This window comes from Astatotilapia calliptera, chromosome 13, assembly GCF_900246225.1.
Source record: "Astatotilapia calliptera chromosome 13, fAstCal1.2, whole genome shotgun sequence".
Taxonomy (NCBI): domain Eukaryota; kingdom Metazoa; phylum Chordata; class Actinopteri; order Cichliformes; family Cichlidae; genus Astatotilapia; species Astatotilapia calliptera.
Genome location: NC_039314.1, coordinates 21,543,832 through 21,567,930, shown reverse-complemented (window position 1 = coordinate 21,567,930; position 24,099 = coordinate 21,543,832). Strand labels below are relative to the sequence as shown.

General features: G+C 37.3%; 3 protein-coding genes across 3 annotated transcripts in view; 1 reads left to right on the top strand and 2 right to left on the bottom strand.

The window, feature by feature from the left end:
* The window catches only part of LOC113035567 (inactive phospholipase D5-like), a 73,568-nt gene extending 69,684 nt beyond the window's left edge, over positions 1-3,884 (bottom strand). Inside the window, exons 1-2 of the mRNA XM_026191217.1 lie at positions 3,651-3,884; positions 3,135-3,344 (exon numbers count right to left, since the gene is read on the bottom strand). Of these exons, the coding sequence (XP_026047002.1) occupies positions 3,135-3,305 (171 nt within the window). The 5' untranslated portion in view covers positions 3,306-3,344; positions 3,651-3,884. The remainder of the gene's footprint in view (positions 1-3,134; positions 3,345-3,650) is intronic.
* Positions 3,885-12,300: 8,416 nt separating this feature from the next.
* Positions 12,301-14,336, top strand: LOC113035569 (SLC35A4 upstream open reading frame protein-like). Its single transcript, XM_026191221.1, has 3 exons — positions 12,301-12,578; positions 13,689-13,787; positions 13,955-14,336. Exons 1-3 carry the CDS (start codon positions 12,564-12,566, stop codon positions 14,150-14,152), a joined length of 312 nt encoding a protein of 103 aa, XP_026047006.1. The 5' UTR covers positions 12,301-12,563; the 3' UTR covers positions 14,153-14,336.
* A 1,919-nt stretch (positions 14,337-16,255) lies between these two features.
* On the bottom strand, positions 16,256-20,087 carry cd74b (CD74 molecule, major histocompatibility complex, class II invariant chain b). The gene is made up of 8 exons (XM_026190737.1): positions 19,999-20,087; positions 19,765-19,868; positions 18,623-18,792; positions 18,262-18,326; positions 18,040-18,070; positions 17,597-17,806; positions 17,108-17,158; positions 16,256-16,865 (listed from the first exon to the last, which is right to left on the bottom strand). Exons 2-7 carry the CDS (start codon positions 19,848-19,850, stop codon positions 17,115-17,117), a joined length of 606 nt encoding a protein of 201 aa, XP_026046522.1. The 5' UTR covers positions 19,851-19,868; positions 19,999-20,087; the 3' UTR covers positions 16,256-16,865; positions 17,108-17,114.
* Between the last annotated feature and the right edge of the window lie 4,012 nt (positions 20,088-24,099).

Here is a 24,099-nt window from a genome sequence, read left to right as displayed (position 1 = left end):
CATTAAGACCTGCAGTGGGAACGTAGCCTAAGATTAATACTAAGATTCAAAAGTCCAAAACACAGAACGCTGGGTCACCAGCCAAGAACAATAACAAATAAACTTACATAAGAGGCTAGAAGTCCCCTAGGCCCCATATAGTTTGACCAATAACACCACAGATATGGGTCTATACATCAGCACTGCCACTATGAAATTGAAAATGCAATCAGCGTGTGGAGCCAGCTGTACTTTCAGCTGCCAATTCTTAAAATTCCTCCTGGAGGTTTGGCTATCTTTCATTCACAGTTAGCCTCCTGCCCTGGCTCTCAGCTGCTGATTCATCTTCTTTAAGACTGTCTTATGAGCACACAGTGAACACAGAAGATCCAGTAACTGCTGTAAGAGAAACTTTAAATGGCATTTCACCTCCCTAGGTGCAGGGATGTGCACCTGAAACCAGATAGACGAATGAGTGTGACTACAAGGTGCAGAACAGCCACACCTGTCTACTACAACAAGAAACAAAAAAGATATTTTTCAACTACTTAGTCTATGATTCTGAAATTCTATGTACTCGTGAAAAAATGCATGTAGTCAATCAACAAACAATAGAGGATCTACAAAGCAGAAAGCTGGATAGAGCACCAAGCACCTTCTTCAGCTGATAATCATTCAGATTATTTGCTGACTGATTTGTTTATTTGCATGATTTGTATTTTGTTTGGCAATGTTAGAAATTAAACTACATCAGGATGAGAAGCAAAAGTAGCTCCACTGCGTACTATATCAAGATCCCATCTTTAGTAATGTACTCTTTAAACTTGCATAATTTAATGAAAGCAACCGCAGCAAACTCATCTGTTACAAAATCAATGACTCAGCACAGACAAGAGGAAAAGAGTAGTGTAAGAGAAAACACATATGCATAGCTACCGAGTAATAACTAAGAGCAAGGTGATGCGCTCGGATGAGCAGTAAAATATGTTCAATGAATTGCATGAGATTGGTCAAATAAGGACAGAAGATGATGTTTAATCCAAATGCAGCACTATCATACTTTCAAAACGTAGCAAGGAATGAAATTTTATCATACATACTGAACTGATCCGTGCTGTTTTGAGGATCGTGCCAAAATGTTCACAGATTTCAGTTTTTGTATATGTTTTAAGTGGACTTTTGGACAACTGCAGAATATTCATATTCCAAGTTACAACGTGACCAGGTGAAAACATGAGGCTGTAATCAGTCTTTGATTTCGTAGATTGATGACTTCACTTGGAATGAGTAAAAAAACCTTCTTGGAGTTTGAAAATATGCTAAAGATGTGACTTGAATCACATCACTGTGACTGGCACTCTGTGTCCCTAAGGCTCTCAGTATCCAACTTCTTATCTCTCCTTGAACTTACACCACATTTGTCATCGCTGTCAGCAGGAAAACTCTTGCTCTTAAATGTAAAGTCAAGCTCCATCAGTTAAAGAAAATCTCATTATAAAACAATAACGGGTTTGTTCTCGACTCGAATGAGAAATCATATCTGTCAAATGTTGCCAACACATCATTTACATTAGATGTAGATAGAAAGAGGCAGACTTAATGTTATGCAATTACAGAAAATAAAATCACTGTACACTGTAAAGTTTGCTTTTGTCCTTCAAGCTATAATTTGTTTTGAATAATGCATAGAGTGAATGAGTGTGTGTTTATCTGCATGTCTGCTTGGTAGTTTATTAAAATGCAAAATGTCTTTTCTGTTTTCAGGCTTGACGGCCAACTTGCTGGCCTCTGAGTGCTTTTGTGTGTGCTCTGTCGGCCTGTAAAAACAGACTTACAGCATGCGTGTGCATGTATCTGTGTGATTCAGTGCCTCTGTAGATGTGTGTGGGTGTGCAGAAAGGGGACAGGCTGCTTCATCATTCTAGTTAGTTATGCAGACAGACTTAGCAGCAGTTCTCTGGACGTGGCACTGTTCCCCTCCAGCATCAAATATTCAGCACACACACCTCTTCCATTCCTTTCCTTGACGCTAAATCTCTACACCTGGAAGGCCTTCACAGAATGTTGATTCAGTTTACGTCGGAGCAGCGAGTCTCCTGAGGATGTTTCTAATAGAAACTCCTTTCTAATAGAAAACAAAAGTAACTGTTGAACATCACAAAGGTATAAAAGAAAAGCGTTGCTGCATATAAAGCAAAATTCAGCTTATTCCTTCACTTACAACACAAAATTCCCCTCAGCATGCAAAATTTAGAAACTTAAGTTGATGTGTTATAGAAGCAGTAGTTTACAGTTGAAGTTGCTCAGCAGATTCATTAATATCAGACCCTTTTCTGTATTCGTTTTTACACAAATTTACATTTGCTATAAGGATACATTTTAATGTAGATCATTGTAACCTACAGTACTGAAAGAGGGCATGGTTAACAAAAAAAGAAGTTACTCAACACAATTTAAATGTGACATGACAAATATTTTATGAACGTACAGCAGGTCTATATATGTTTTCATTATGAGCATTTCCTTATAATAAACAATCAATTTTCCCTCTGCTTAACTTAAATTCCTTTTGTTGCTAATAACAAAAAACAAAGTAATTAATTTAATTTAGATTTCTATTAATCAGACATAAGGAGCTGCACTTATCCAGATAATTAGAATTCCATCAATAAATTAATTATTTAGTGTTTCAGCTTTGCATTGTATTCTGAATTTTGTCTCTGCATTATGGCCACCAAACAGTCCACTGTCTCAACATTTTATCTCAGATTTATATAAATAGATATTTTTCTGTCCAGTCTCCACAGCAGCCTCTTCTTGTTAACACTCCAGCCCACACCCTACAATCTGGGTGTGCATTCATAGGAAACAGTTTCCACTCAAATATTATCATAATTTAGTGACACCACCCTCATTCTATCAGTCTGTAATAGTTGAACACTAAAAGACATTCATATGTTAAAATTCTTCTCTTCCATTTTATCCCATTTTTGAAATTACATGTTCTGAAAGGCTTAACCAAGAGTCAGAGGGTGAGAACATGTCCCAGTGGATATGAAAAACACAACATGTTTTTAACTATTCTTAAATTCTACTTAAGACTTCACTCTTCTTTCAGCTGTGTCTAATACCTCATCTCCAGTATCAGAACTTACATGCTCCAGTTTATCCCTCCTGCGAAGCCAGACGCTGGCTGAGTAGTCCTGCTGCTGCACGGCTGTTATTACGGAGCTGGTTGGAATCCCGGTGACTGGATAGCCAAAACCTAACCCCTGACACTTTGTGTCCTGGCCACCTACTATCCCGCGTATTCCTCGTAACTCCATGGCTGGTTGGTTGGGCAACTGGTTCAGTGGTCTTCCACTCTTGCAAAAAAAAAAATCAATTAGCTTGTTGATCCTCAGCCAATAGGTTAAAACAACTCTTAATTCAGCTGCATCCCGTACACTCAAATTTTAACTCAATTTGCACATGCTGAAAAATAAATACACTTATTTCTCTGCAATTATAAAAATGTGAGTTTTTTTTTTCTTCCAATGTGGTTTGCTATAAATATTCCGCTCTGGTGGATCCTCTTCTGTCAGTGTCTTTAATGACTTAAACACAAAATCCCAGTTTGAAGCTTTGCATTCCTCAAAATAATCAACAAACAGCTTTCATTCTCACCATACCTCTCTGGTTATAAAATGAGACTGTCCCTGTCTTCAACACTTTTGACAAATGTCCATCGGCTGCAAGAAATCCTCTTTCAAGTGCTTCTCCTTCTCATGATATTGCAGAGATCTTCAGTATTTTCTGATCTGGGTTAGACTGGGTTTGGGCTCTGCCCTCAGCAGACGAGGGACTCCGACAACACTGATCAGGACTTCCACCGATTCAGGCATCCCCCGTGTGAGAGCGTGAGTGTGAGGAACAGGAGAAGGGAGGGGAAGAGGAGGGGTTGAAAAGAACACTGAAAGAGGTAGAAAGAGAGGGGATGGACAGAGTTGAGGTGAAGCTGATTCATAGTCATAGAGGGAGGAAAGACCCCTCTGTAAAGCATACGCCGTTATCAATAGACTCTGACGACAGGAGGAACAGACACATCTGTGTTTATCCAATAAACATTATTCAGCCTTTTTCTTAATCTTAAACCTCTTTTTATCCCTTCAATCCTTTCTCTTTCCACTTGTTTTGGCAATTGCCTCACACTATGAAATATCAGTGTTTTCTTCTTTTAACCTGTCAGCTCTCTCCACTTGTGTCACACTCTTTTGCTGCCTACACCTCCAGTTCTGCATTGTCTTTCTTCATTTTCTTCCCACCGCACACACTTGAGTATTTACAGGTTTTTCAGTTGTTTATCTTTCCACTGATTTATGACACATGTACCTCTGACTGCACTCAAACATGCAGACATACGCACGCACAAACATCCCCCTTGGTGCATCACAGCAGAGTGGTGCAGTGAGGCTGCAGTACCTCTCTTTCTTTACCTTTGGTTGTGTCATTGTGCCAGAGAAGCAACAGAGCTTAAAAACTTTAATTGGCATCTGGGTAAACTCATGCATACTGTACTGACACACACACAGACACACACAATCGGTTCTACTTCCAGTTACAGGACATTGCACTCACTTGTATTAATTTCCTTTCAGTTATTCCTGTGTGCTAGTACTGATCGGGGCGATTGTGGCTCAAGAGTTGGGAGTTCGCCTTGTAATTGGAAGGTTGCTGGTTCGAGCCCCGGCTTGGACAGTCTCAGTCGTTGTGTCCTTGGGCAAGACACTTCACCCGTTGCCTACTGGTGGTGGTCAGAGGGTCCGGTGGTGCCAGTGTTCAGCAGCCTCGCCTCTGTCAGTGCGCCCCAGGGTGGCTGTGGCTACAATGTAGCTTGCCATCACCAGTGTGTGAATGGGTGGATGACTGGATATGTAAAGCGCTTTGGGGTCCTTAGGGACTAGTAAAGCGCTATATAAATACAGGCCATTTACCATGAATCCCTAAGTCTATACTATATTCCATTAATCTATAGATGTCTTCACCCTAAAATTTAATGAGCTGCAATACAGAAACTTGCTTTCTTGTTCCAAAAAAGGGGAGGCAGCTCCCCATAATATAAGCAATGCAAGTTCTGTCTCACACACCATCTACACATTGAAGTGATTAGTGGTGGATAGCCAGAGCACTTTGCTTCACTGAAATAAAAACAGTTCATTTTAATTGCATGCACTGACTTCCATTTCTGTGGTTAGTGTTAATGCTGGGAGTCTGCCAAAGAATGACAACACATGCAGTCTCTGCTTATTATACAAAAATATGATTGGGGTGCCACTTAAAAATAAATAATAAAATAGCGAGAAATATATAAGGCTGTGAGGGTGTTCGGATTTTTTTTATTTTGTGCATGGGAGGAATTCAGGGTGCTGTCAAAGAAAATGTGTACTGGTTTAGTCTAGATTTGATACAATTCCTTAGTCAGAGCCAAAGATTGTATAAAAGATGGATTCTGCCACCATGAAGTCAACCATTAGGTTTTTGATTCCATATTTTTTTAAACCTTTGGGCCCTGCTATGTCAGTTTTTTTGTAAGAGGGCAGAGTGCTAAGTTATGAACTAACTACCAATTCTGCTACAAAGTGCTAACTCACAGACTAAAAGACTAGAATTTCACACACTAAAACAATTAGCTCATTTTAATACATTTTTGTTTACATAGCACCAACTCAAAGCAACAGCTCCAAAATGTCATTTTCTTTTTCATGGTAAGCTAAAGTGTAAGAGAGACAACCCCAACAAACAGAGGCTTTTCATGAGCAAGCACTTGGCAACAGTGGAAAGGAAGAACTCCCTTTCGACAGGAAAAAACTTCCTGCAGAAACAGGCTCAGGGAAGGACAGCCATCTGCCTTGACTGGTGGAGAGTGAAAGGAAAGAGAACAAAGAAAAGAAAAGCTTAGAAAGAGAGGTCAAAAAGCAAACTCTAGGATGGAGAACACAAAATTCAATGACATGCACAGGTGATTTTTAATATATACACATGGAGGGGAACGATGGGAGTGGAGCAAAAATGCTCAGTGTATCATGGGATGTTCCCCAGCAGCCTAATACAATTGCAGAACAACTAGTGGATGATTTAGGGTCTCATGGATCCAGCCCTAATTTTAATCTTTCTCAGAAAGGAAAGTTTTAAGCCTAGCCTTAAAAAAAAGAAGATTTCTATCTCATGAATCCAAACTAGGAGCTGGTTCCACAGGAGATGGACCTGATAGCTGCAGCCTGGCTCTCATTCAACTTTTAGAAACTCTAGGAACCACAAGTAAGCCTGCAGTCTGAGAGTTAAGTGTTCTATTGGGACAATATGGTTTAAAGATGAGATGTGATTTTGTCTGAGCTTTCAAGACATAGAAGAGAAGCTAATAATGAATTACAATACTCCAGCCTCAACATAAAGAAATGCAGGACAGGACGTTTCTAATTTTCTTTCTAGGATATTTATAAATATTGTGCAGATGGCAGAGAGCAGTCCTACATATGTGTTTAATGTGTCCATTGACGCACATATGTGCTGATCAAAGTGTACCAGATTAAACAATACATTTTTAACATTTTTAGCACAGAATACAATAACTTCAGGTTTGTCCAAATTTAGGAGAAGAAAGTTACAGGCCAGGCCTGTTTTGAAGACATGCCTGTACTTTACTTTCTGTCGTCTGGCTTAATAGACAAATGTAGTTGAGTACTATCTGAATAGCAGTTAATTTTTTTGCAATGTCTTCTAATAATATTGGATAAGGAAAGAAAGTATTGGTCACAGCACAGAGCCATTTGGATGAATAAACTGGAATCTATTAAATCTAACAGACAGATACGACTCATTTAATTTAATTGAATACAAGCAGTGCATTGTTATCTCAGTTTTATGTTATGAGCAGTGGTATTAAATGGTGGATGGAGGCCTAGCAGAGCAAGTATAGAAACACATCCCCTGTTAGATGCCGTAAGAAGATCATTAGTAACCATCACAAGTGCTGTTTTGTTGCAAACGTCTTGGACAGTCTGTATCACACAACAGGTCATAATATTTGTTGGATACTTCCATTAAAAAGGTCCAAACACAGTGGAGGTTTGATGACTCCCCAAATTCCAATGTCCAGATGGATGTTATGAGTTTCTTTCATTTTTCAGTCCCGGTTAGAACTAATGTTACTATTACTGCCGATCTGGGGGAAAAGCACTTCCACACCTTTCATGAATAAAAAAAAAAATAATGACATCATTGTATCATCTGTTATTTAGATGCACTGCATAATGTTCCTCAGACACTCCATAGAGATATAATTAAAGATTAAAATTAAGATTCAGTGTTTTTTGGAAAAAAAGAACTTACAGCAAGCCATATGTCAGAGATGTACAGTTGGCTTAGTAAGTGTATTATAAAATTTGCTTTTGAAGAATACTCAGTTTTCTACATTGCTGTATAGAAAGTTATCAGGCTCATTTCATACATGGATTACTTTATACCGCCAATCCAATCATCAAGATTATCCTTTATCCAAAGAAATGGTGTAAACGCTTCTACCTATACTGGCCTCCTTACACAGGATCCAGTCTAAAATTTGATTAGTTGTTTTTAGGAGTCTCAGTGGTTTGGTACCCCTTTCTTAATAGAAACTTTAAAACCCTACAATCCTAAGAGAGTACTGAGTTCTACAAAACAGCTCCTCTCGGACATTCCTAGATCCAGGCTTGAAAACAGAGGCGATAGTGATTTGAGTGGTGGCTCTTAATCTTTGGAACAACTTAACTCTTTACATAAGAGCTGCCCAGTCTCTCAATCATTTTAAGCACTTTAGAAAACACTATTTCTTCTCGCTTGCTTTTTTGACTAGTCGAGCAGAGTATTCTGGCTTTTATTATGCAAACACAGTCTTATTTCCTTGTTTTATTTGAGTTTTAGTGTATCTTTATTGTTTGATTTGGTGACTCTTACACATATAATTGCATATTTCCTGAAACTTTACAGCACTTTGGTCAACTGAGGTTGTTTAAAATGTGCTATAGAAATAAACTTTGACTTGACTTATACCTCATCCTGGTGGTTGCTACAGCAAGGAGCCTGGGCTGTCCACACAAATGTTGACATGCAGCCTGAAAAAAATCAGTGTATATTAAATCACACAGCCTCACAGTCAATAAAGTTTGACCTTCTCTTCTGTTTTCTCAAAGGTTTAGAAAACTCGCCCTTACTAGACATGAAAAGCTAATACTACCTAGCTTCCATTCATTTCTGTGTTATTTTTGAACTCATTCTGTGTTATTTTTGAACTCATTCTGTGTTATTTTTGAACTCATTCTGTGTTATTTTCAAGGCTGATAATTTTTTTTGTGACACCTCATTGCATTTAAACAATGCTGAGTCAAGAATATTTGTGAAGCAGTCTCAGTCCCTCTGCAGCTCTGTTTCCTTCACTCACATTTTTCTCGGCTAGGAGCCATCAGTGGAGACGCGGGCTGAATACTGAGCACTGAGGTTAATGAGGGAACTCGGATGAAGAGGGGCCCACAAAACCACTGCACCTTGCTGAAAGGCTTTTAGGCTTTAGCCTTGGGGGAAAAGCATCACATTAGCTGCTACACTACAAAGGTGTCTGACTGATGAAACACTTTATTTCTATTAAAGTGGATCAAAAGTGATCCCAGGCTGCGACTAGGTTAAAGCACAAAGCACAAAGCATTAACCGAAAAACTTTGCTTGTTAAGTACATTTTTTCTGTCTTTTGTATAGTGCCGTGCAGCACAATAGAAAGAACCAATTTATGCACTGTGATCCTTGATAACATCCAACATGGTAGTGCAAAAGCAGCATAGAGTCAGTACCACGCTGCTTTAGCCATAACACTCTCGAAGCGGAGCTCAGGTTGTGAAACCATAACTCAGTGCTCCTCACACAAGGAGCAGCAGGAGATGAGTTTTATACACTCTGTGATAAAACTTTCAATGTTTCAAGCACATTTCTTCTAAGAAACAATTCCTTATATTGCCACATTCACACTGAGTACCTGTTTCATAACAACACAACAACTTACAAGATATGAAGGAGCAAATAAAAACATAAATCATAAAGGGTATGCTGCTGGCAAGTTATCCCAAAGAGATGCTTTTAGAAGCTCGTACAGTATTTCATACCCTGATTATCAGAAGATGTCATCCCATTTGAGGAACACATATTTGCTGTGAAGAAGCTTCTGAAATTAAAGAATTTATGTGCCCTTCAGAGAAGCTCATATTTACTCAAGATTGCTTATGAAAACCATTTGCTTCATTAAGTTTCAGTAAATCATGGAGTAAACATTTCTTGGGGTTTTCCTGCTTTATTCCCAATGAAGAAAATAACTAACAGACAGTAACACATACAGTGCTTTGACTATAAAATACATTTTAAATGAGTTCTTTAATCACATCGGGAAAAAAATGACTGCCTCGACATCTCAAAGCCAGTGTATGCAGGGCTTACTTCTCCATCCTTTAAATTATAATAACTACATCTGCTCAAACAACCCATGCTATTGCTGTTTGGAGTATTAACACAAACCACATTCATTATGCAAGAGAAAATGTTCCGCTGGGCTTGTTGAATAATAAATGAAGCTTTAGTCACAAAGCTATAAAAGTCCAAATTATTTATTGTTTTTTTCTAGTTGGAAAATAGGCAAATTTATTACTGTTTCAAAGGTTATTTTGGGCGAGCTGCATCTCATGACATTACAATGACTACCTAAACTAAAAATGATAACTCAAACATAAATCTACGATCTGTCCCTGATATTCGTGGTACAGTATATGAATACACATTTCCCTGAAGCTCATCTCTGTAATGATTGCACCCTAAGCTTCCGTGACCTTTCCAGTACAGAGGCGTCCAAAGATTAGTCAGCCAAACATGCCTCAGCCAAAATCAATACGCCCCCTGAACCATCAACAGCACTGAAGATCACAGACGCCTTACCTCCATCGCTCCTTCCAAGTCTTAAACACCTGCAGTCCAGGGGAGTGCGAGGCCAGTCTTTCATCTCATGCAAAACTATGCAGACTGTGTTATGTCCAGCTTGAACTGACCATTAAATACTGTGGTCCATATCAGGTTGGTCCTGCAATAACCCAAAACAAGGAAAAGTTAATGGACTCTCTGTCCTGCCTGAGCATGAGGATTAAATACCTATAAGCCCCTTCGGAGAAACAAAAAGGAGCCAGCCAGTAGCGTCTAAAAAGTAGAAATTTATGTTTTGGCAAGATTAATCTTTTTAAATGAATAGTTTCATTTTGCAGTTTCGCCCTTTTTGTCTCCTTTTGCCTCTACATCAGATGGGAATAACTCAAGTTCTCTAGTAGGTCTTAAATGCTTTCTCTTGCCATCTTTCTCAATCTCTTTCTCACCTCCTGTGACTCGGGGCTCTGCCATTCACTCTCACTTCCACAGTCTCTGGAAAGACACACTTGTGGGGAGTCATGCTCTCAGCAAGAAAAAAATAAATCACACAAGGGTTTAAATCCGATTCACTTGATGTAATGACTTAGACTTCAATGTTATACATCTATGGGAAAATACTTATCTTGCACTATCCCTACAATGTTTATTCCCTGCTTCTGTGGGATGCACTGATGATTACAAATGAGAGATAATGAGCATCTCTGTTTCTGTTTCTCTGATCCTCTATCCCTTTGCCTAGCTAATTATTTATCTGAACTCTTGTTCATTTTCTTTTCACTTTCGTTTTTCCCATAATTTGGATCTGTTCTATTATATTATTATATCAGTATATTATATTAGTATTTCAGCATCATAATGTGTGTGTGGTGGTGGGGGGGGGGGGACTGCTCTGCATTGCAAAAGCCAAACTGGAACTTGGAATTAAAGAGGTTTCAGAGTGAGAGATGAAAGAGGACAATTAAAGTAATGAGCCCATTGTGACCATGTGAGTTATGTTTTGGTTAAATTGTTTTTGAAGTCTCCCCAATTATCACAGTGTTCAAACATAGCATATCATTATTATTTATTTTTTTTTTTTTTGCATGATCAGAAATAGCAGGGTAATTAATTGCTTCCTTTATTCGTATTTCACCTTAATGAAACTTATCAGGCTGTCACAAATTCTGAAGAAAGTGGGTTCTGGTATTTGCCCAAAAAATGATTGCCAGTATTTAAACTGCTGTAATTGACTTATTAGCCTATGATCTGCCCAAGAAATCTCAAACATATCTTTCACGGGTGATATCAAGTCATCTTGAGCCAGAAATAACATTCCTGTCAAAAGGTAGAAGTTGCAGTCATGTTCTGTCAAAGCGACTGTTATAAATGCTTTTTTTTTATCCAGGTAAAAAAGTTTCATTGAAATTAAAAACTTCTTTGTCAAAAGAGATCTGCCCAAGACGGCAGCACAAATAAAAAAATATATATATAACATAACAATTCAATAAAGATATTTAAGTGAATTCACTATAATGTGGAAGACAGACTAAGGACAGGGGCATTTGAGGTGGGTACAAACTGTTCTGCATGTTTAAATACCTGAGGTCAACTATCCAAAGAAACAGGCAGTGCAGAAGAGAGGTGAAGAAGAGAGTGCAGACAGGGTGAAGTGGGTGGAGTGTCAGGAGTGATTGGTGAGAAAAGGATAGCAGCAAGAGTGAAAAGAAATATTTGCAACATGGTAGTAGGACCTGCTATGTAGCATGTTTTGGAGACAGTGGCACTAACAAAAAACAGAAGGTTGAGCTGGAGGTGGCACGGTCATAGATGCTCAGACTTTCTTTGGCAGTGACCAGAGTGGACAGGATTAGAAATAATTCTGTCAGAGGGACAGCTCAGGTCGAGGGCTTTGGAGATCAAGTTAGAGGGGAAACAATGAGATGGGTTGGACATGTGCAGAGGAGATATAGTGGATATATTGAATAAAGGGTGTTGAATATGGAGGTGTCAGGCAGAAGGAAAAGAGGAAGACCACAGAGAAGATTTATGATATTGTGATGTGCAACAGGTTTGGTGTGATAGAGGAAAATGTGAAAGCATTAAGTACAATAGGTAGAGTCATTGCAAAACATGCCATTTCTTTACATCATATATATCCTTGACATAAATCCTGTTGACTACAGCCTATTTATCAATATAAATAAATATATTAGACATAAAAAAAAAACCCCACAAATAAACATCAGCAATCCCCTTTTTGGCATGACACTGGTAAAGAAAGACCTGCCTGACTGATGAAGACAAGGAATGAGAATGTGTTGTGCCTGCAGGAGACCAGGTGGATGGGAACCAAAGCCAGGAGCATTGGAGCTGAATATGGAGCTGCCAGGCAGGAGTAAAAAAATGAAAACCACAGGTTAGACTAATAGATGCAGTAAAGGAGAAAGCTGGTTTGATAGGGTGAGATCATTGAAACAGATGATCTGAAAGGAGGATCTTCTGCCTCCTAAAGGGAGTAGCCGAAAGAAGAAGAAGAAGAAGAGTGGTCTGTGAATACACCAGTGGAGGGCAGTAGACGTCATTTTTAAGCAAATCTACGAGAACAAGAAGAAGAGGTGCATCAACGGACTGGAAAGATGGCTAATGACAAGGTGTGTCTCCAAGTTTTAATGTTAAGCCAACTTTGAATAGTGGATAGGCGTTCATTTTAACTTGAGCTGTCACTCAGCATTAGCTGTCAGCTTCAGCTTGGGGTGTCACTACGTAAAACAAGTGTAGCGTCCTAGAGGTAACTAGCTAAACCGTTAGCTTACTTTCCGTTTAACCGAATGAAATTAGCAAACAGGAAATACATTTGTTGTGTATTCAACCAAATCCATAGCACTGTCAATAAGCTGAAAATAAAGAGACTGTTAATTTCATAACAGTAAACGTTTTGCTAGCTGCTAAAATAACGTTGACGGGAAGGACTAGATTTGGAAGGTCTGTTCACCTTGAGACTGTCAGTTAGCAAACAACGAAAACACGACCCACAGCGCTTAAAATGAAATATTTCTACTATTAAATAAGCTAAAAGAAAACAGTTAGCTTAGTAACCTGTCGAAAATAATGTTACTGTTCTCTAAAAGGTGTCATGCCTGCTTAGGGCAACGGATATATGGGAATGGTTTTAAGAGACAAGTATCTGTTCCAACATGTTCTCTATGCTTTTTGTTTATTTTACTACCATCGGCATAGGGTCACTGTTGTATAAGTTACCCGTTTTACCTGGTTTGTGGAATGCAGTGTGTTTTTACACAGAGCTCGGGGAAACACGAGGAAATATAAGCCTAAAGGCAACTTAACTAATAAGGGGTAATAAGATAAAACCAATTTAATATTTAGTTCCAAATGTGGAAATTGCCTGTTCACGATTGCAAGTATTAGCAAAAACCATCTTAGTATGTGTTTTCTTTTTAGTTTATATGGTGTACTTTCTCTTATTGGAAATGGATAATCTGCAGTCACCTGTTAAGGTAAAACAAAACTGAAACTAAAACTCAGACAACAGAGTCTCTGAAAGAAAATCCATCATATGCCCAAATGATTTTAGAACATATATTTTCAGTGGATTTTCAAGTTCATTGTCAGAGCGTTTGCTGTGCTTGGTCATAATACAGGAAGTTCAAATGTTTTATTTTTAGATACACTCCATGTTTTAGAAAACTCTGGTTGCCTCCACTAACCTGTTTGCTTGTCTCTGTGCCTACATGTTTTTGTAGAGTCCACTGGGTCAACTCAAGGATCTCGTGGAGTTAAAAGACCAGTTGGAGGACATTCAGAAACGGGTAGAAGATGAGATACAGGCTGGAGTTCCTCCAGTAAGGCTCACAAATCAAATATTATTATTATTAGTAGTATTAGTATATATGGAGAGAGAGCATAGTTTACTTTGCCTTGAATTTTGTTGAGAGTTAAGTTATAAAATTATAGGTCGAGGTATATATCAAAACACCAGACCGGGTCTCATTTCTCTTCCTCTCTCTAGGGGGGCAGTCTGCTGGCTTCTCCTTTCTTGAAGGGTTTTCTTGCTGGGTACGTTGTTGCTAGACTTCGCTCTTCAGCGCTGCTAGGCGTTGCCATAGGCACGTGTACAGGGATGTATGCAGCTCAAAATTATGCTGTTCCCAACATCGAAAACACCATTAAAGACTACATACGCAACCTGAAAGGAGGACACAAGTAAGGAGGAGGAAAATTGGAGCCAAACAACGGAGCAAAGCGAGCGTCAGACATCTACAGAAAGAGTGTGCCAGTACAGCTCCACATGGGATCAGAAACATATAGAAAAAGCTTAAAACTTATCAGAATTTAATGTGGTATTTTTTTACTTTAAATATATTCAAATAATATATATAAAAAATTTATAATTACACTATTGATATATATATATATATATATATATATATATATTTATTTTTTTTTTTTTTTTTTTTTTTTTAATTTAGTTGACCCCCTTGCAGAAGACAGCTCATTAATTCATGCATTCATTAATATGAATGCAGAAAAATGTCAGTGGTTGAAATTTAGACAAACTGCTATTGTAAATCCTTACAGCTGCTATGATTGACTTCTGAAGCCAACCTTGTCTTTCATTACAGCACATGCTTTCTAAAACTTAATTGAAAGACCAACAAATATGTAGCTGTAAACTCTGGTTCGGTTGACCTCTCTAGCATAAGCTTATTGTAAGAAAACGCGTTGCATTTTGATGAAAATTCAAACAGGACTTGAATTCTGTGTGTTTTGGTATCTTCTGCCCTCTAGTGGTCAGAAATCAATAATAGCAGCCTTAACTAATGACACTTTTTCCTTGTTGCTCAGGGTGTAAAATTGCCTCACTTTACATCACACAGTTCTTCTCTGCAAAACCTGTCAAATCTTTTGGTTTTTGTTAGTTTTCACATTGTTTACAGTTATCAGAGCAGTGTCTGTAATGCGGAGTAATGTCAATCTACAGGTACAGAACCCTTCCCCTTTCCTTCTGGATTATATTTCCTAATCTCTATAAGTTAACACTTTTCAGAGACCTGTCTCTTTCTTTCCTTTTTTTTTTTTTTTTTTTTTGACAAGTTGTTCCATGATTGACTCAGAAAAACACTCAATTTGCCAGAAATTATGTTGCTTTTTCCTGTGTCCTCACAATGCTGAAACAATTCTAAGAGCAAGAAAACAGCCAAATGCCAAAGCAATTCTTTTTCTTTATTAAGATTTAATTTGCTCTTTGGACTTTTAGAAAAACTGGGGAATGTGTGTTAAAGCATTTCATGTAAAGTATACATTAAGAGTGCCTACTATGGTCTGGAGTTGACAGTATCATCTCAAAAGCCTTGTAAGAGTTGGCTGCCTGTTTTTTATATGCTGGAAACTGATCGTTTGCACATGTATCGATTATGCTCTTTTAATCTAAAGCTGTTAGTAATTAGTATGTTTTTTTTTTGGAGTCATTTATTGAAATCTGTAGAATGAAAAGTGAAAAGTTTTACTTTCTTAGAATGTGCTGATTGCATCATGCACCTATGAGTTGTACTTTTTTAGTATTAGAGGTTTAAGCTGTAAAACTGAGTGTTTTATCCATAGACTATGCTGCTTCTGCTGCAGGAGACACATCTCTAATAATCCAGCGTGTAAAGTTGTACAAAATAGTGGTGCCACTTGGCAAAACCAGCATACATTTCAGTGTGAATTTTCATTTTGCACAGCGGATATTTCACTATCCACATACAAAAATGTGGACAATCCGCTTTTTCAAAGATAAATCAGTAAACACTACAGTATTCAGTGATTCTACAAAATATATTGTTGTTTTTGCAGCTTTAGTGTAATATTAAAAATGTATTCATGTCTATGGAAAGCACTGTAAAACTGCACTGTGATGTTTTTAACATGGTGGCAACATCGAAATGAACATTTCACACCATTGCGTAATTAGATCTCTGACAGAAATTAGATAAACAAGCCATAAAGGAGAAAGACGTTTCAGCTTGTGATCAGCTTGTTAGTTTTCAGGCAAACGTGTGTACTGTATGTTTGGTGACTGGAATCCAGAAACAACATGTGCCTATTGACAGTCATTGTGTTACTGTCTCCATATTGTATGTTTTAGTGTCTCTTTTTTTGTCCTATCTTTGCATGTTTTTAAGTAATAATGTTTGTGGGATATTGATTCAACTTGACAGAGCTTTGTTTTAGCAGTTTTGGTTTTTGTGTGTTTATGCTCCTACACATCAAAAACAGAACTGTTTATAATTCCCACTGTGCTGGTATCATAAAAGAAAACCATCAGAACTGTTTTTAACAGGTTTTATTTGGGTTGTTCAAATAAATCTACTCATGTATCCCGATTGTGTCCAAATGATCCTTCAGAACTTGTAATAACAGCTTTATTATTATTATTACTATTATATTTTACCTTAAGCCAAACATGACAAAATTAAAAGACCAAGCCTTTGATGTCAGGGAGGACTGCATTTACATTTTGTCAGAAATCCATTCTTAAAAGTATTTTTTAAAGTACTTTGGCTTAGCTTCTCTTATTTTTTCCTCTTTATTTATGTGTGCCTCCCAACACAAAAACCACATTCTTGTCCAATCATCAACATTAAAATAAAGCATTTTAAGGCTGCACACTAAACACTATTTGATAATTATTCATCTTTAATAGCCATTAAAAATCTCCAATCACGGTCAAAAGGCTCTGCTGTCAGTAGAATATTGGTTGCAATAAAATAGGAACGATAGCAAGCAGGTAATTGGTTACTGGTAATTTATCAGCGATATATAAAACCCCATTAGCTTATTAAGTGCAGCTGTGGTGATTAATTCGGCAAAGTTGTAACACGATACTAGGAGATGAGCCGAAACTGGTTTCTGGAAAAGACTGAAGCGGCTTCTGTTGCCTAAAACAACAACAACAACAAAAAGCATGATTAATAAATGATTAATGGTTTTAAATTCGCTATTCAAGACAATTGTACTTTTCCAAAATTATTAGTTCAATTTAATTTTATTTATATAGCACTAAGGCACATTACACTGTAGGGAAATACCCTACGATAGTGAAATGCACTTTTTAATTGTAGAAACTGTAGCTTATAGCGATCATATAAAGCAAGACAGAAGAATATGATTGTTTACTCACCACAGTTTTAATTTTCCTCACTGGGAAGACTCAGCATTCTTATCATGGTGCCTGGAAAGACAGATGTTGGACTGTAAGTGACACTGTAGCTTAAATCAGATCCTGAATGTAATCAATAATTGAATCATTTAAAGGTTTTAGATTTCTCCAGATGAATCAAGATTTGTATATGCATATCGGAATTACATTGCAATCCTCTTATGAAAGATCAATATTTTTAAAACAAAAATCCTGAGTTCTCTGAAAGTATATTCAATATCATGCTAAAACCTAATACACAAATTCATTAATCGTGCACAACTCTACAAATAGTCAGCAAAAAAGTTCACTGAAATCTCTGACGTGTGGGTTGTAGATTTAAATAACTACATGAAATAAACCATAAATGCAACAATAAAATGCTGATATGAAACTGAACATGGCATTTTCAATAATATATTTTTTTTTCTAATTTGAACTTAATACTCAAAATCTGTTATCTTGTCTCACCAGCACGGACGGACTGATTGCAATTGGCTCGTCCTTGGCGCAGGCTTCCATTGATCTGTTCCCCGGTGGCTGTGTTCACACACCAGCAAACGGACTCGAAGCACTGCTGGGCCTTGTAGAGGCCATCCTTTTCACAGGCAGGTTTGAAACCTGGCACCTGCACAGGCTTCACGCCAGAAGCCTCAAGCTGGCACTTGGTGGGAGGAGGGGCTGTGAGAGCAGGGGAGAGGGGATGAGTTGATCCACATTTTATAAATTTGTTAAAGACAAACTGTAACAGTTTAATCTTTCTGACTATTGAACTTTGAGGTCACATATGAGGACAGAAAAAAGAGCATTTTTGTTAATAATAATAATAAAAAAAGCATTCTCTAGGCCATAAACAGATGAGAAGATAATTAACACATATACAGAATATATGAACACAAATATTTAAGACATACAGGAATCATCTGGGGTTCCAGTTGAAGAGTCCTGCAACACAATAAGTTAAAAACCACAAATGAGAAAAATGCGGGACTTTAGAAGTGTGTCAGGATTCACTAAAGTTGTACTTATTTAACTTTAAAAAAAATAGACAAAATTAGGGTTTAGGGTTAGATTTGAACTGAGACTTACTAACTTGAAAATCAAAAGCCCAGTTTCAGACTTTTTTTTTTTTTTACCGTGTCCGCAAGGTCCGACATCAGCATGGAGTTCGAGGGCAGATGCATCTTCATGGGTGCAGGAGCTATGGACAGGGAGAGAAAGGTGTATGTGAGACAGAGGTAAAACAAAAAGCAAAATACAGAAAAAAGAGAGTGGCACTAAAAATAAATTGTACAACAACAGAGAGCTGTAATTTGGTTTCAATAAAATTCTAGGCACTGATTCATTATCAGTCTAAGTTGTTTTACAGGTAACAGGGCAGTTTCATGACATTTTGTCTTTTTTTTCATCTTTTTTAATGTTTAGCGGTTAAGCAGTTTGTTTTAAATAAAGCTTTTTTTTGCTGCATCCTGCTAATTCCCAGCATAGCATTCTCACCAGAGTTGACTCGTGACACCTGTGACTCAAGTTTGTTGTTCTGATCCTCCAGAGATTTGATGTCATTCTTCTGGCTGAGGAGGAAATAGGCGGTCATCGCCTGGCCCACAATCAGCACACAGGCCAGAAGGGTCAATCCTGCCACCTTATAAGCCCGGGTAGAGCGGCCACTGAAAAAAAAAAGAAAGCAATATTTCTTTATTAATGCTTGTAGGATTAAAAGAATATTATTTGGCACTAGAAGGTCTTCAGGATGAAAACCTTCAGTGGGAGAAAGATGATGAGTAGGTAGGCAGAAAGGTTTATGGACATAAAAGAATATGAAGAATGAAGAACCTGATTGGTAACTTAGACTTTTTGTTGGCTCAGAACTGGGGAAAAAATTGATATAACAGGAACTATGTCCATGGTGCTCATGTGTATACGTAACTAAGTAATGACATCAGCTGTTGTCAAGCAGACACCCGAGTGAACATCTAAGATGAGCTCTGTTTTCACCAGGGCATGTTTTGGACAATCCTTAATTTTATTGACGTGTGCTCAGCAAGAAGTTTTTTGACTTCTGATTTACTGATTCTAGAAAAAAAATATCCTAAAATCATTAAATACAGTTTTGTTTTTAAACAAATACCATATATATTTCATTTGCATATATATATATATATTTATTTTTAATTTTTTTATTAGTTTTCTTATTAGCGTGAAACATACATAAAATATAATTACCATTATATAAACAATCACATATCTATGTCTATACATACATATTTATATACCTAAATAAGTATATACAAAGGAGGGGAAAAGGGAAAAAAAGGAGAAAGAGATAGAGAGAAAAAAACAACAACAAAAACCCCCCCAAAAAACAAAAAGAAATTTTCTCTCTCTATTTCATTTATATTTTTATTTAATTCTAAAATAACATTAATTTCTATATCAGTAGCAGTCTTAGCATAATAACCCACAAATCCACTTCACATTGCAGTTTTGGAATCTATTTTTGTTTCATTCTTTTCTTTTTGCAGTGTGTAAATCAATTAGTGACACACACACACACACACACACACACACACACACACACACACACACACACACACACACACACAAAATAAAAAAAAAAACAAAACATCTTAAACACTTACTTCTGTCCTGGCGCTCCAACATTGACGGTTGTTTCGTGGCTAGGAGCGCCAATTAGAGGTTGGGTTGGAGTCTCGGGGTCGGCCATCTTCACGCAAACACAAACCTGGGGGCAAACATACATATATTTTTTAAAAAAACCCACTAATTACAAAATAAAACAGAAAGAATAATAACATGCTTTCATAAACACACACACACAAACACACACAAGAACACGGAAACGGGTTGTTTACCTTCTCTTAGGTCAGACTGTAAAGTGATTCACGGTATTAGTGACCGAATTCAGCCAAATTTTACCTTTATGACTGAAGAAAGGCAGAAGGAACTGAAAGCTGAAGGCAGGGGAATCCCGCACTGCCAATCTCTACTCTGGTTGGCGTTTTTTTCACAAACTGAATTTGTGATTGGCTGTTTGTAATAGTTCATCATCTGTAACTAGGAGCAGAGAATACAGACGTTTAGTCTTGGAAAAACAATTGAGCTCTTTATATGGCGAAGTAAATGGGGTATATCTTTGAATTTTATTAAATATCTGTAAATAATTTAACTTTGTTAACAACACAAACAACATACTGTGTTTTCAAAATACCTGTACTACCGATTATGTCTTTAATAAAAATATTTCTATCTTTATTTCTAAATTTAAATCTAATATTAACAAAATTCTACTAATAACTATAGATTGAGGAACAATTATGCTTCCAACCCACTCCTGTAATGTCTTTACATCCTTGAATCGAACTTAACTCTTGAAAAAGACAGTTTTTCATTCACCATTCAAAAAGCAGACCCCAGTTAACACTCATTTATAAAATCTGTTATTATATTAAATATATATCATTAGCATATATTTAACATGGGAGATTTTTCTAAAAAAAAAAGGAAAGAGTAATATTGGTATATTTATATATATTTCAAATAAATATCCACACATCCGGCTTACAGACTTCCTTTTTCCTCTCTTTATATTGGTTGTAAATTTCCACCAATTAATGACATCTGAAGTGTGGACACTGCTTAGTTTCTTACAATTTAGACATATGCAGCATTGTAAAATCATTGAGGTATTTCTTGATTTAGATTTGTTGTGACGTCAGAGTAATAAAACAAAGACCCAATTGAACTGGCTAAAGGAAGTGAAAGTATATTGGACACCTGATTTGACAGGACAGTACTGCAAGTCAGATAACTTAAAATCAGACGAGGTTGCAAAATCACAGTTGTGAGTGGTTTGGTTGAAGTTGTAATAATGAGTCTCTGTGCTCGTGTTTTAATTCTTCTGGTAGCCTAAGAGGTTCTGAAATTACAAACATTACACAAAATGAAACTGATTTTCTGAGTATGTGGGCGATGGAGATAACCTTCTTTCAAGAGTAAGGAAAAGGGAAAGGCTTCTGTAGTATCATTGCTTTCGCTCTTTAAAATCACTATACTATATTTAATGGGGGAAACCCTATCAAATCATTTTCAGTAGATTTTTATGTATACCATGTACATTTACACCATGTAGACCCCATTTCCATGAAGAGGTGTACATGGGGGTATTTGGGTGCCATAACACACACCATGTTTGGAGATAAAAGGAGACTGGATTTCACCCAACAAACACTATACCAGCTTCAGTGGTGGGAACATCATGGTGTGGGTTGTTTTTCAGCATACGACACTGGCACACTTTATGATTGAAGGAAGGAGGAATGGAAAAATGCACCAAGACATTCTTGATAAAAATACTGGTGTCATCTACCAGGTTGATGACAATGAAACGAGGGTGGCCGTTTCAGGAAGACAATGAAAAAAAGCCTCTTCAACCTGTCATCACCACCAAAGGCTTTTGTACGAAGTGTTAAATAAATTTCAGTAAGCGTGTTCAATATTTATTATTACACATATTGTAGCACTGTATTGGAGCACTGTATTGGAGCACCTTTGTCTGGTGACTTTGGAGGGAGCTGAAGCTTTTGCTGGATTCTTGGTTAATACTCTGTTTCTCTCCATTAAAATGAAACTATGATAAAAATGAGATGGTTCAAGCTTACAAATTCAATATTTTCAGTGCTGTAAATGTCTGAAAACATTTATAAGTGATGTCAAAGAATGAGAAATGCTCTTTCTCATGTCCATAACATAATAAACAGTTTTGAATCTTTTCACATATTGTATTGAAGACTTCCATCCAAAATTTGAGTCAGACCAACTATACCAACATTAGTTCCACAACAACAATTTGTAAACTTAGAGGAGCCTGGTCAGATGGACATTTATCAGGAAATGAAGTCAGCCCAGTGAAGAGGAAGAGGAATAGAGTACTTTTCAGCAACAAAGGGAACAAAACACAAGAAGCAGACGAATACAGAGTATAGATTTTACTATACCAGAAGAAGAATGTACCAGAGGAAAAATGTAAATGAGAAATTGATAAAAATCTGAGGCTGAACAGAGCAACAGGAAGTGATACGGGGGATTTTTTTTAAAAACAGTTTTTCTTGATTGCTTTGACACAGTTCTCCGATCAGAAATGTCACTCTAACCACTCTTTATGTCCTTACATTGGTCTTTTATCATTATGCTTCATATGCTTCACATACTTCACTACTAAAAACATTTTGTTGTGTTTATGCATTTCTCATCTGTACGTATTATAACTTATATACAACATATCTTTTACTTTGTGTTAGTGTTTGCTAGCAAATCACTTCCTACTTTTTTCAGTGGTTATAGTAACACATGCTCTCATTCTGGTATCACAGCTGTGTGTTGTGACTAATTACATACGCATATATACTGTAACCATATATAGTGGGAATTTCCTGTAATATACAATAGTACAGCAGTAGTATTGTAGTTGTTTATATAATTTTCCTTGTTTATTTTTTGATGCACTTTTTTTCAGGAATGATCTGTAAGAAGCTGCAAGAGACAAGGTAGTGAGATGTGGTTTAGAAATGATAGCACTGACAAAAAGACAGAACCCTGAGCCAGAGGTGGCACAGTTGAAGTTGATAAAGTTTTCATTGGGAGTGAGTTGGATGGACAATTAGAAATCAGTACATCAGAAGGAAAGTATAAGTTGAGTGCTTTAGAGACAAATGTAAAGGGACAAGGCTGAATGGACACATAGTGAATATACTGGGCAAAGGATGTTGAAGATGCTGGTGCAAGGCAGCAGAAAAGTAGGAAAACCAGATAGAAGATGTGTGGAATGAAGGAGGGTTGATGTGACAGAGGATAATGTTAGGAATAGGACAACTACTGTGGCAACCACTAAAGAGAGCAGCCAAAAGAAGAAGATGAAGATAGTTTCATGTGTATCATCTTGCTTGGGGCTTTCCTGATCTGTGTAATGCATAGAGGAACACAAAAAGTTATTTACACTCAGGTCACGCGGTGTCCCTGTTACCATGTTATTGTGCCACATGTGTATATGTACGCAAATCACCCTAAGACATATATAATATAATATAATATAATATAATATAATATAACAATAGCTTAATTTCAATTTTCAGTTAACAGGCATTTCTGTCAGGGCTCTGTGTGCGGGCAGGCGGAGATGAGGATCCAAATGCAGGACTCGGACACTGAATTGCAACTCAAAAAACCCCTCAGCTTTATTGCTGGTGATGAAACAAAGCATGAACTGACAATGAACAACTGGAAACAGAAACACACAGGCACAATCTGAGAGTACGACGCAACAGAGAGCAAAGGAAAACACAGGGCTTATATACACAGAGGAGTAATCAGGCAATGGGAAACAGGAGGGAGACACCGCTGGGAGAAATTAGGCTAACGAGACAGGGGAGAAGTAAAACTGAACACACTGACATCAGACATGAACGTGAACATTCAAAGTAAAACAGGAAACAAGACACTTTACTAAGACACGGACTAGACAGAGTGAGACAGACTTGACACTGAACTAAACTTGCAATAATAACAATAATCAAAACAGTATCTCTAAATAATCAGAACATAAATCATAATCCAGAAAAACACCAAAACATAAGAAACAGAAAAAGCTGGGTCAAAATGACCCAGAACCGTGACAATTTCACTATAATTCAAAACAGACTGTAGCTCAGAAAGTAGAGCAAGCTGAAGGTAGGTACGTTGATCCCTGACTGCTCCAGTCCTCACTGCAAAAATCCTTGGACAAGATACTAAACAATTTGCAGATTGTTCTCCATTACATCAAGTGTGAATGTTATATAGAACATGAAGGGGTGAAGGAAGCATGTTGTATGAAGTGCTTTGAGTGTTCAAGTAGTGCTCACAAGTGCTATAGAAGAACTAGTACATTTACCAAATTGCTTGCGTGCACACAGCCGAGA